The 13,243-nt window shown below is 48.4% G+C and overlaps 1 protein-coding gene across 1 annotated transcript; it reads right to left on the reverse strand.

Annotated features, from left to right (window-relative positions):
- Positions 1–8,856: 8,856 nt before the first annotated feature.
- Positions 8,857–13,181, reverse strand: RHOV (ras homolog family member V). Its single transcript, XM_009999566.1, has 3 exons — positions 12,986–13,181; positions 9,634–9,692; positions 8,857–9,297 (listed from the first exon to the last, which is right to left on the reverse strand). The coding sequence occupies exons 1-3, from the start codon at positions 13,179–13,181 to the stop codon at positions 8,857–8,859; spliced, it is 696 nt and encodes a 231-aa protein (XP_009997868.1).
- Positions 13,182–13,243: the final 62 nt, after the last annotated feature.

Genomic DNA, 13,243 nt, shown 5'->3' on the forward strand with positions numbered 1-13,243 from the left:
GTGTTTGCTGTAGAGTCCCATTTGTAACATGTAAATGTTTGTGCTGCCCCCCCTCCATCCTTTCTTGCTGGGAGTCTATAATGATTTATACCACAGATGTAGCCAAATATTTCCAGCAAGTGCAAATAAAACACAGAAAGGCAGCATCAGTGAAGTCAACATTGATATTTAGCAGAAGCAGAAGTACCCCTTTACAGTCTGGCTATCCTGGATGAGGCAGGAGGAAGGCTGGACTACAGAGTTTGCCATTCCCTGTTGGCAAACCCCGCAGATGCTCAGCAGTCCTGCTTCATTCTCATTTCTGGAAGAGGGAGGGGGAAAGGGGCCAACATGAGCCTGACAGCAAGTGGCAGCAGGAGCCTCTCTCTCAGATGCATCCCTTTGCACCTGAGAGTCTCTCTGCACCCCAGTTAGGAAGTGTGATCAGAGGCTGGTGGCAGCGAGGTAGCTGCTGCATCCAGCCACAGCAGGAGCTGTGCCAGCCCAGCAGCACAGACAGCGTGGGCTCAGGCACGCCTGCCCAGTGTGCTGCTCTTGTCTCACTGATCTTCTCTACTAATCTATGCAGAGGTGTCTCAATAGTCAGAGTCTCTTCCTCCTTCCCCCATCCTACATGATAGGCTCAGGGTGGGATGCTGTTTCACCACCCGTAAGTAAAGCTGGTTCTGAGTCTTGTTCAGGAACGGTTCTTCCTGTGGTTGGGCTCCCAGACCTCCTGTCTGTTTATTTCTCATCCACCTGGGCTGTGGCTGTGCTCAGATAGGTCTGCCCATGCTACAGGCACTGGGTGGAAGCAGCAGAGCCAGACATGAATTCTGCATCTTGGGTCCATCTCTTTATTTTTCTCTAGGGACTTGAGAGTAGGAGCTATATGGAGATACCACATTTCATTGTTCCTTCTCTCCAGCTACATCACCCAGGTGGCACATACACCATTTAATGAGCAGTATGTATAGAGCTTCCTTTTAATCATCTCCTGACTTCCCTGATAATGGGGTTTCAGGTTTCCTTCGACAGCTCTGAAGTTTGAAGACATTTGCTCCAAATGAATGCTGAATTTCTCCCTTACTTGCCTGAACCCCAGAGCTGGAGCTCTAACCACAGAGTTTGGCTTCCAGATCTCTCTGGAAACTCACTGAAGACAAAATTGGACACTGATGTCTGGACACATTTGTCCCATTTTGAGAACCACAAGGAGAAGCACTGTGATGTTCCTGGCAGTAACTCTTCCCCTGCTATGGCTCCCTGTGGATGCCAGTTAATAAATTTGTATCACACCCCATGTAGGGGAGGGAGCTCCATTTATGAATGGAAAAGGGAAAGTAATTCACCCAAAACCACACAGGGAAATGATGTAAAAGCCTGGGTTAACACTTCCAGGTTTCTGGTGATGAAAACTATAGTTAGACTTTCCCTCTCTCCCAACACCTAATGCAGTGTCTTCATCATCTGAAAAGACATGTTTGGAGATAATGAATAAATACAGGGCATGGGAAGGTGGGGTGCTGCTGTTACTGGTACTCACAAGGCAGCCAGGTGCTGCAGGATGTCCTGTTCCTCCCAAGGTATGGCTGTATTTTATTGGTTAGCATGGAGTCCCCATATTTCAGGCTTAGCATCCTTTGTCAGGAGTCTTGTACATGTAAGACCTCACTGTTGGATGCTATTAACTCTTGTTATTTTGCAAATCTATTTGGTTTACAAGAAATAAACCAAATCATTCTATAGAAGATACCACAACATTAGCTATACTCTCCTACCCACCCTTCAGATAACACACTGCTGCCCAGAAAATATGCCATCTATCATCTGCTCCATGTTGTGAAAATCCCTTAGCAAGAGAAATGGATATTCACCTGTGCTATATATAGCACCAGGTGTATTGCTATCCACAGCTGGGAGTGCAGCCTTGGTACCCACACTCAGATCTTTACAGTTTGGTTTTTGCAAGCATTTTATTCCCTGCAGCCGCCGAGTCTCTGGCTGGCTGGTGGCGGTGGCCCTCTCTGAGAAGTCTGCTCCTTTCCTGCCAGGGGTTTCACAGGGTTTCAAAGTCTTCCTCCAGTGAAGTTATTAAAGGCTTTTGTTTATCTTGTGAAATCTGCCCTGTGAATGCTGACACTGACTGAAGTGCTGGGAGAGTTTCCCTGACTCTTCCTCTCACTGTCTCTCACGGGTCTATTCCCATGAAAATGATCTCAGGTGTGCTGTGCGTCATCAGGCCGCCCCGGGCACTCTCTGACTTACTGGCAGGGAAGATGAATGCGCAGTTTCTGAAGCTCTGCCTGTGGCTGGGTGCTCCTCCTGCCTCCCTGCCTGCCACGCTGCTGCAGGGAGCCATCCCAGCCATCCCAGCAGCTCTGCCAGCAGCAGCCACCAGCCATCCCCAGGAACACGCCACTGCCTGGGCAGGTGAACCAGCAATGGGTTTGCTGCAGGAAGGCAGCTTGGACTCTACAATACCACCCAAAACCCATTTTCACTGCTCAGGCAACATTTTCCCATCTTCTCTCCCATCTACCCCACAGGGATGAAGCCTCTGCTGGGAGAAGCAAATCCTCCCATGGCAGCCCCCACTGTAGCACGTGATGATGACCTTCCCCTTTGGATAAGAAAACACCTCAGTCTGCGGGGCTGGGATGTTGGTGCTCACTGCCATCGATATCCCAGCTAGATCCTTGGCTTCTCCCCGTGTCCCTGTTGGCACCAAGCTATGTAACCAGGTGTCCACCTGGAGAAGCAGGGGGTATAGGGCAAGACACTGCTGGGGATGGTGGAGGAAGGGCAGGCCCATTACTTGAGTGTCCTTAGCCCCCCAGAGTCTTAACCGTGGTGATGGCACCACCAGCACAAGTGCGTGTGGCCACTTGGAAACCACCAGCACAGGGAAGGGGGCTTTGCCATCCATCCTTGACTCGCTAAGCCATGCTCTCCTATCCATTCTTCTCTCCAGGACCACAGAGGTACCTCCACATGAGATAGAGCTCTCCCACCCTTGCTGCCAGGGGAGCTTACTCTTTCAGGTGGGCTCCTGCTGCCTGCTGGGGGCTGGAGGAGCAGCAGGCACCATCCCCTGGCCAGAAAGCTGCAAGTCTGCATGCTCGCTGCTGCTGCAGTGCTGGCCTCTGTGCTGCAACCCTGGGGAAGGTTTCAGCAGCACCTGGCTCACTTTCTGAGAAAACAAGGAAAGAGAGATTTACCCTAAACCCTGGGAAGCCCGTGTATTTTCATTGTATTTTAATTTTAAGAGATTGTCTGCCCCGCCCAAGATTATCTCATGGGAAAGAAAAGCCTGGCTCAGTGACTCGTGGTGAAACTTGTCCCCAAGCCAAATTTCCCCGCACCTGATGTTCCTCCACAGCAGCAGAAACCAGAGTATTTCAGTTCACAACACTGCCCCAGGGGCAGCACTGGGGCTGAGGGGATGGAGGGGGAGGATGGGACCCACATCTCCTCCTGCTCTTCCAGAACAAGTCTGGCGAGTTTGGATGCCAAGAGGCTCAGTCCGGGAGCTGGAAAGGGCATGGTGTCACCCTGGGAACTGGGATCACGTGGGGCTGCAGCAGAGGGAACCTGTCTCAGGGATACGTTTAAACATACCCTGCTCTCTTGTGCAATAGGTCTTTGCAAGTACAATGCTGTATTTATACGGTGGGAACGGAGAGCCCAGGGCTGGACTCCACAGAGGCATGAGTAAGCAGCTTCCAGGAGGCCCAGGTGCTGGCTGGGCCAGCTCTTTGATTCCTCTTCTGGGAGCAGATGCAGACTAGGAGCTGGGTTTTGACCAGCATCTTCCAGTACAGGGAGGACAGACTTGGAGACATATTGTAAAATTGGAGTGGTTTCTTTTTATCTCCTAGGGTCCCTACAGAGAGATTTAGCATGGCCCCAAGACAGGCAATGATGTAAAGAAGAGCCAAGATCTTTAAGCAAACCAAGCAGGCCAAGGACAGCCTCCTGGGCACAGAGGACTCTCAGCAGGGTTGGAAGAGCAGCAGTCTGACTGAAGTACAGACAGTGAGAGGACAAACATTTCTTGTGGTGCCGGTGCCTGTCTGAGCAGTGCCTCTGCCCACTCCTGCTCCTCTGGTGTTCCCACGCTGCTCTTTGCAAGGTCACAGAGGAACACAGGAGGGGAACAGTCTGGACCAAACCAAGGGCAGGAAGACATCAGGAGCAAAGCTGAAGCAGGCTACTTATCTGTCACTACAGCTGGGAAAAGTCAAACCGGACCCTGCTTCCAAGCTGGAAGTGGTTGCTTAGTTGATAAATAGCATTAAAGTTGGAGCAATCTGAAGAAAAAAGCTAGTTCACACCTGAGGGTTAAATTGGGGGTGTTAAGAAGGTGAAAAGGTTGTTAACACAATCATACCTCTCTCAGGAAATGGGGGGATGATGCCATTCCCTGGTAATTGCATTTCAACAGGGTTCAAGCACAGTCGGGTCCCTGCTGCTGGATTCATGTCAGCTCCTGACCTGGTAATAATTCAGCCTCCCCCTTCAAAGAAAATAGAACAGAACCTACAGGGCATTCAGATCTCCTGAAGAGAACTTCCAGACTTGCCTTTCAGGCACTGGGAGAAGGCTGTGTTGAGTCAGACGAAACTTGGTATTATTTTGGAGATTAATTCCCAGTCAGGGTTCAGTGGAAGCTCAGGAAAGCATTGCCAGCTGGGAACCTTCTTGGCACAGCTAAGCCCATATAGGGTGTGCTACCTACAGAGAAAGAAAACAAAAGGGGTTCCCACACTGTGTTCCTACCGTTGCTGCCACCCAAGTTCAGCTCCCTGGGGAGCTGAGAGCACTTGGGCTCCATGCAGAATTACACAACATGGTGTGTGCCCAAACTGAAGGACTTTGCAGTGTTGCTTATACTGGTGGGAAAGCCCTGATAAGTTACTCTGCTCCATGCAGGACTGTGCAGGAGTCTGCTCACCAGGATCTAGGTCAGAGACCTGAGCAAGAAGGAAGGTACTAGGAAGTTTCTACCCCATAGGCACATGGGGTTTTTTAGCATTTCATGCTGAGCTTTGCACTGAGGAGCAAGTCAGATCAACTAATCATAAGGATCCTTTCTAGCATTAAAGTAAGTGGCACTCGTGGAATCGTGCTGGCCTAGTAGTGATGGGCTTGGCTAGCTTCACCCAGCTTGGTGGGGTGGTTTGTGTTAGCAACAGTCTCCCAGGAACTTTCCTGTGCTCTCACCATCATCTGAAAATACAGGTTGGTCAAGCAGCACTGCAATGCAGAAACAAGCCCAAACTGTACCAGAGCCAGGTAGCAGCACAGGTCCAGTGATGCACAATGGAGAGGGCTAGAGCAAGGTTTTAAAGACACCTTTGGTGGCTTTAGTAGGACACTCCATTTGCTGAGATGGATTCACCCCTGTCCCCAGGAGCTCAGCTTTGTTCATGAGTTTCAAGGAGTTTTAGGGTGCTCATTGTGCACATGACAGGATATGGCTCAGCAGGATGACTCATGCTGCATAAAGTTAATTGACACTTTGCTGCTATCTCCATTCACAGGTTCTTCTGTAAGCTTTAATGCTGGGAAGCTGCAAAACTAGGAGCTGGCTCCAAATAACCCCCCAGGTTGCTTAGCATCTAGCAAACAGCAAGCTGCTGGAGGACAGTGTGGTTTCAGGCTTTGCCAAATTAAAACAAACAAACAAACAAACAAACAAACAGAGTTCCCAAATATTTTATCAGCAGTAATTTCCTATTCCCTTCTAGTTTCTGAATCACATTTGCTCATTAGCTGTGCTCCACTGTGGTATTGCCCATTTTCTTTCCCACCTGCCTGCTGTACCCCAGAAGTCTCACTTCTCAGCCCTCTGCCTTTGGAGCACCTATGGAGCCCCAGATGTGGGCAGACATGAGCCCTAACCTACCTGTGGTGCTTCTCATGAGGCTAAAGGATGAGTCCTGTGAGCTGTCTTGCTTAGAGCCTTTGTGTCCTATGTGACACGGACAAAATGCTTCAATGCTTGCATAGTGTTTAACTATCAAGGGAAGTTAAATAGTGCTGATGGCTAAATTTCCCACCAGCCTAATGACAGAGCAGCATGCTGTTATTAAGGCTCCAAATGCAAGTCCTACCTGGGCTTGTCTCAATGAGTGCTGGGAGGGCCTCCTGACTGGTCCCCGAATGGTGGCTTGTAGGGAGGGGCACTGAAAGCCTTGGATATTTGTTACTTACACCCCCTCAGCAGCCTCCACCCTCAGTGGCTGCTGAGGGAGAGGAAAATTAACCAAGGCAACAGGAGGATCTGGGAGGGTTTCAGCTATGAGGGGATTTTTACCATTGCTAGTAGTGGTTAGGACATGGAGGGAGAAGTGAAGCGATTTTCCTTGTATTCTATTACCAGTAAAATGGAGTAACTCCTCCCCCATCTCTAAGCCCAGCTTCCTTTGCACTGACAAAATTGCAAACGCTAATTGTGGACATAAAAAAATTTTATTTCAACAAATATCAGACACAATCACAGAGGAAGAAAGCAGCTCTCAGTACAATTTTCCAAAATGAAATAATAACAATAATAATAATAATCCCTGTTTCATACCAAGCTACTGCAGGACAACCTTTGCTCTCCCCAGAAGGAGGGAAAGCTGGTCTTCTTTCCACCTGTGGATTTGCCCCACAGGGGCATGGCATGCTCCTCAGCAGATCACACCCCAGCCCTTGGTCTCACAGGCTAAAGAAATGCATAAAGACCCAACAGACAAACTGAACTAGTGATACAGCAAAGGTGCCTGTAGAAGTAAGAACTAACATGCAGGGATACACCGCTGAGAGCTTTGTTCAAGAAGTGATGTCCTGCCCAGAGGTGTGTAGGACAGGTCACTTCTAGCTACTGCCTCTGTACTCTCCAGCTCTTAGGACTCTTCACTGCACCTGGATGGCACTTCAGTTGGGGAAGTCCTTTTGACATACAGCTCATTTTGCCAACCCATCCTTTTGAGGTCTCTACACCTTACCTTACAAGCAGCTCCAAGGCTGTGGGCTACCTCCCTTTGCATGAAGACCTGCCCACCTCTTTCATATTATGACACAGCCCAGGGAGACAGCAGGCTTGTCTCATGTCCTGGGGACTACATGAGCCACACCATAAAAAGAGATGGTTGTGAGAGAGGTTTGCAGGCTTCTAGAGCCATAATGCATTACTTGCATTTGTTTTTTTACAGGGCCACTAGCTCAGGTATGCTTGCTTTTGGTGCAGGGAAAACTATCCATGGCTATATCACCTTCTGCCACATTACTCCAGAACACCCCCAAAGTGATGGGCTATGGCCAGATGCAGAGAACCCCCTGAGTATTGCAGCATTGCTTGAGAGACCTGTCATGCTCTCTGCTACATAAACCAGAACAAAATGTCTCAGTGAAAGGTGTTTCAGAAATTGATGAAAATTCTGTAATAAAATGCTAATAGACTCACTGGGAAATTAATTCCCTGAGAAACAGGCGAGATGGAACAGAGGAAACACAATGGATGTTTTTCCTCTGGCAGGAACCTCATGGATTTCCTTTTGCTTTTGATCTCAACAGATCAAGCAGTGACTTTCAAAAAAGGGAAACACAACAGAAAGAAGCCCTGAGTTCTCCATTCCTGTTCTGCAGCCTCAGGAAGAACAGCACAAGGCAAATTATGTTCTCCTACTTAGATCTGAAACAGCAGATTTTACTGACCAAGAGGAATGCTCTCTCACTACAACCTCCTCCTTTTGATTTAGATCTTAATGTATGGACAATATTGCTTTGAAATTGTGATCACTAGCAAATTTTCCAGGTCCTTAGAAGATTCTCTGAATTTTAGCATCTCAACTAAGTAGAATCACAACTTTCATTTAACAATGTTCATCCTCTCTTTCCTTCTCCATCTCCCTTTCTTCCTTCCATCTTTTTCCTTTTTATTCCCTTCCTTTTCTTCATTCTCTCTTTCATTACAGGCATGGCTCTCCATTCCACCCCTTGGTAGTGTCATAACCCTTTGCAACACAGTTTTGTCTCTCTTAGACAAGCTTAGAACCACTCATCACTGTTCCTCACCTGTTCTTTCTCTCAAAACACCAGATGCACAAAAGGCTTTTCAAAATAGGTCCCCATATTCCTGACTACCTCTTGAGACAGAACAATAGCACTGGCATCCACTGGACTACAGAGTTATCTCAGAGAATGTTTTGCTTTAAGAATTGCTGTAGCTCCCACTGCACTTTCTCTTCAGCTTTCTAGTACCTTTAGTTACGAAAAACCTTTTCAAGGGTACTCAGAATACAGGGCCTTTAAGAAAGAGCACCAGTTTTTCACAGCCAGGTGACTTCTACCTGTTCTGGCAAGCAGAATCAGAAGGAGAACCCAAGTCTCACGTTACAAACTCTGCAGCCCATGACTGTCCACATTGCAGTCACCTGTAACTGGCCCTATGCTGCTCTCTGCCAAGCCTGTAAATCAGCCCAAACATAAGCAGACTTCAGAATTCCCTCACGTTTATGATGCTGTGTCAGGATTCCAAAAGTGTATTGGCTTCAGATAGAAAAACTGGTCATTTTGAGCAATGTTAGGAACCTGCCTGTACTGGGGTACTGACTCTTGATGTATTAAAGGCTCCCATTAGTCTGGGACACTACAGACATGTTTGGCAGGTAGTTGTAGCTGCCTGGACCATTCCACATCCCAGCTCAATGGAAATCCAGTTCATGTCTCCTAGGCATCTGACACTGCAACGCAGCAAGAGCCGGGTTTCCAAGCCCAACAGCTTATCATACCCTCCTCACTGGGACCATAGGAGCAGTCACTCCAAGAAGGTGCAGAGCCAACACTGGCATCAGGCGTTTCTTTTCCCCCTGCCTCACAGCAGCTTCAGACAAAGCAGAAGAACTTCTTCCAGCGGCACTTGGAGAGAGTTTTGATGCCTTTGGCGGTCATCTTCTTCTCCTGCCGTGCTTTGTGCTCAACACCGCTGACAATGGCCATGTCAAAAACTTCTTTGAGGTTCTTCTGAGTCAGCGCTGAGCATTCCAGGTAGGCTTCAGCCCGGATTTTGTCCGCTAGACCTTCTGCCTGAGGCCGGGGCACAGGCTTCACGTGGTAGCGATCCAGGCTGATGAGGACATTGACATCGTCCCTCAAGTCTGCCTGCGTCCCCACCAGCAGCACCGGTGCCCGCGGGTTGTGAGTTCGTATCTCAGGGATCCATTTCTCAGTAATGTTTTGGAAGGAGCTTGGGTTCACCACGCTGAAGCAGACAAGGAAGACGTCGGTGTCGGGGTAACAAAGCGAGCGCAAACAGTCGAAGTCCTCCTGTAGAAAATGGAGGGGGGAGAAAGAAAAAAAGTCTTCATTGGACTGATCTCCTAACAGCATGATGCTGCTGTGGCTTTTTCACACTTTAACTAGGACAGCAGCACCCTCAGAGGAGGGTATTGTGCTGACTTTTTGGCCATGCTGTGGTTCAGACATAAGTTTCAGAGCTGAGGGAGTGTGTCATTCACCTGTCTGGGACAGCCATACCAGTGAGTGGCTGATGCTGGACTCGTGCATTTCCTTCCTCCCCAGTTAAACACTGACTTCTTAAAAAGCCTGCAAACAATCACCATCCTATAGGACCGGAGCCAACAGCTGCTTAGCAGACCTTACCTGCCCAGCAGTGTCCCACAGCTGGATCCGGACTGGGGCTCCATCCACCAGGACCTGCACTGTAGCAGAAAGAGAAAAAGGATGAGTCTAAGGCAGTTGCCCAGCCCACACCCGTACACTCGACAGGCACTCTGGTTTATATCCCACTGAATAAAGCTTGCTGAAGTCACTCAAGACTGTCCTCCCTGCTAGGCATCCTCCCAGACCTCACTAAGACAGCTGCACCTTTCACTGGGAACATTAAGAGATCTGCTGTAGACTTTCTGATTTGGTTAGCACTCAGGTGTTTTGGGCTCTTCCCAAGTATTTTGAAATAATAGTTCCTTATTACTGGAGAACTTCTCCTCTGGAGAAGAAGAGCCCTTTGTCCGATGGTGCCCTGAGAACAACTTGCTGTTCTTCTTCCACAACCCAAGAAAGCAGATGAGGATAAACACAAACAGCAAACTTCATCAGCTTGCTCTTAGCTTCTTGGCCAAGGGTGGAAGTTCAAATCAGTCCACATAAAACAAGCTATTGAAGATTTTTTTTCCCATCCAGGGCAGACATCTGGCCTAAATAAAAAATAAATAAAATATATATAAAGGAGAAAAAAAGGAGAAGTGTTTCTGTGAGTGTTGTAGCTAAAGAAAAGCAAAGACCTAAACTCAACTTTGAAAAGAAGAAGCTAGTAGGGAAAAAGTGATGAGCGAAATTTCCTTCAGAGACTATCCACACACTGAAAAACTGCTGAGTTACACACGTAAGGCCTGCTCCCATTTCACTCCCTAATCACAGAAAGCCTTCATGTGGTATCAGCTGACTCAGACTGAGGGCTGGCAGGACCTCTGATGGAAATCTGGAATGAAACTGTTAGATGTTTAAGTGCACAGACACCACAGAGAGTGGCTGGGAACTGAGGAAAAGAAGAAAGGGGCTGGGGGAACTGAAAATTCCTTGAAAGTTCTGAACATGGGGATGGGGCTGTGCTCTGACGAGTAGAGACAGACACCCTGGCTTAGGTGACAATGGCTGGCATGCTAAGCTCTCTTACTGTTCCCCAGGAGAGGCTTCATTGTCCTTTTTGTTAAAGAAAAACCAACCAAACAACCCCCCCCCCAAAAACAAAAAAAACAAAAAACAACCCACCCCAAAAAAACACGACCACAAAAACCCCCAAACAAACCCCAAAACAGATGCAGGATCAATCTTTTCTGATTCTTGAAGTAATTAACCAGGTGAGTAAATGATAGAAACTTAGTTTAAAAAAAGCTCTTGGAGAAAAGAACTCCTCCCTGAAAGCAGTCTGGGGAGGAAGAGGGAGATGCAGACAAAAGATGAACTGAAGTTTGGTGGGAGACTGAAGAAAAAAAGGAAGGGGTGGGTGCGTCCACCACAGTGCCACTCCTTGAGGCATAGCTGAAAGTCATTGCTTCCCTGTGACTGGGAAACGTTGGGTCGTTATCATATCTGCCCCAGAGGAGGAGAAACCTGTTCCTGATCAAAGAACCTGCTAGATTCTGACTTGATCTTCAAGGCACTGGGCATTTGCCTTTCTAGTATCTGGTTTCTTCTGTCTCACATTGGGAGAAGGAATTAGCATCTCTGAAATGTTTTACCAGCTTCAGAAGAAAGGCTCCACATATATTATCTGCTGCTCCGGTGCTTGCACAAGGTTTTGTCATATTTGCTGCTAGCCTAAGCTACACTAGCAGCTCTGTGACAGCCCTCCAAATACCACCCTGACAAAGTCCACACCCTCAGGATGAGGCTGTATTCTGGTACAATAGCAAAGGGGCTGGCAGAACAGGATAGATTGGTGGAGAAAGGTCACTGGGTCCACGTTTCACTCAAGGCTGCTCCACCTGTGACACTCAGCTGGAGGTAGCACCCAGAAAGATGTGGCCAGGTCACAGTCCCAGAGCCGTTCCCCTGATAGTGCAATACTTTCTCCTATCTCGTTGGCATCACAGTCCTGTGACCAGGATTAAGGTCAGGATGTAAATTGCTCAATTCTGCTGGCAGTTGCAATTACAGATGTTCCCCAAGAGTCAAGGGAATTGGGCTGAAATTTCTGAAATTGATCCTGAACTGTAATGTCTGAATCCAGGTAGGGACCTCCTTCAGGTTTATCCAGGTTAACAGTAGGGGTTGGAAAGGAAATTTCTTTATTCTCCCATTTCCTCCCCAACAAGCAGAAAGTGAACTTCAGAAGACTAATTTTTAATGATTTAACTGATTTCTATCAGTTGAAAATCCTATACACCTCTGGAAGTCAGGCTTGGTACCTGGACATCCAGAGGGGGGTTAAACCCATGTGCAGCTACCTTCAAATTACTTGCTGCTGATGGGGGAGTCTCTGAATTCATATTGCCTCCACCTTTCTGGATTGCTTTCTTATGGATTTGCCCTTTCAAAAAACGTGGAGGGTAATAACTATGGTAACGTGAAGCCTCTCTTAGCTCAAACCATACCAATCAATGTAAAGGGAGAAGAGAGAGTGATAATCTTTCCCTTGGAGGGCTCAAGGGTTCCTTATATCTGTTCCCCAAAGGGCTGCTGAACCCTGTTCCCAGTTCATTTCCTTCAAGTGACAGTGGAAGAGCCTGGTTGGGGTAAAGGCAAAGCAACAATTCCCAGTGGAAGAGTGAGCAAATGGGGGGACATACAGAGAAACAAAATGCTCCTTCTAAGAGACTTTGAGACTATGACACACTAGATGTCTTGTTCCTGGTATGACTTGGGCCGATCTCTAATCTGCTCATCTGTTCTGTCATGTACTGTTGTGTTTCTTCATATCAAACACAGATCAGAAATATTTCAAAGGGCTTTGTATTTTCCTAGGTTTTGTACCAGACATTGGAGCCCAAAGGATGAGGAATGGAGAAGAACAAAAACAGCATTTAGAAAAGTGGAAGCTCATCTATTAACAGGGAAGGAAATTCTAGGCAGACTTACAAAGCTCTTCAACTTTTTGGCAGCCTCTGTCCAATGCTAACTTCAGTGGACATGGGGAGAAGGGTGGGGTTTTTTCTGAGTTGGAGCTAGAAAGTCCTCCAGTGCAATTCTGTGCTATTTCTGAAGCTAAAAAGCACCACCACCACCACAAAAAAAAAATAAGGCCCCTTCTATTTACCCACAAGAACACCACAAAACCAGGAAAGTGCCCAACTTCATACAACTTGCAAACCAAGTCCTGTCGGCACCGGCTTCTCCACCCAAGCCGGGACAGGCAGGACTCCCACCTGCCAAACTTCACTCAACGCCTGAGGGACCCGCTCGGAGTTGCAGAAAACGCTCCGAGGCTTCGTGCCCCCAGACCTTGCCCACCCTTCCCTCACACAGCCCCTCCCCGCCGTCGCGGGGCACCTACCGGAGAAGGTGTCGAGGGCAGTGGGCTGGTACTCGTCGGGGTACCCGTTGGTGGTGTAGCTGACGACCAGGCTGGTCTTGCCCACGGCGCCATCGCCCACCAGCACGCACTTGATGCCCAGCTCCGGGCCGCTGCCCCGGGGCGGGCTGTGTCTCCGCAGGGCGGGCGAGTAGTCCAGGAGCTCTTGGGGGGGCATGGCGATCAGGGCACGGCGATCGATCAGGGCACGGCACCGGGGGCTCAGCACCGGGGGCTCAG

This window comes from Chaetura pelagica, unplaced genomic scaffold (genome assembly GCF_000747805.2).
Source record: "Chaetura pelagica isolate M959 unplaced genomic scaffold, ChaPel_1.0 scaffold55, whole genome shotgun sequence".
NCBI lineage: Eukaryota > Metazoa > Chordata > Aves > Apodiformes > Apodidae > Chaetura > Chaetura pelagica.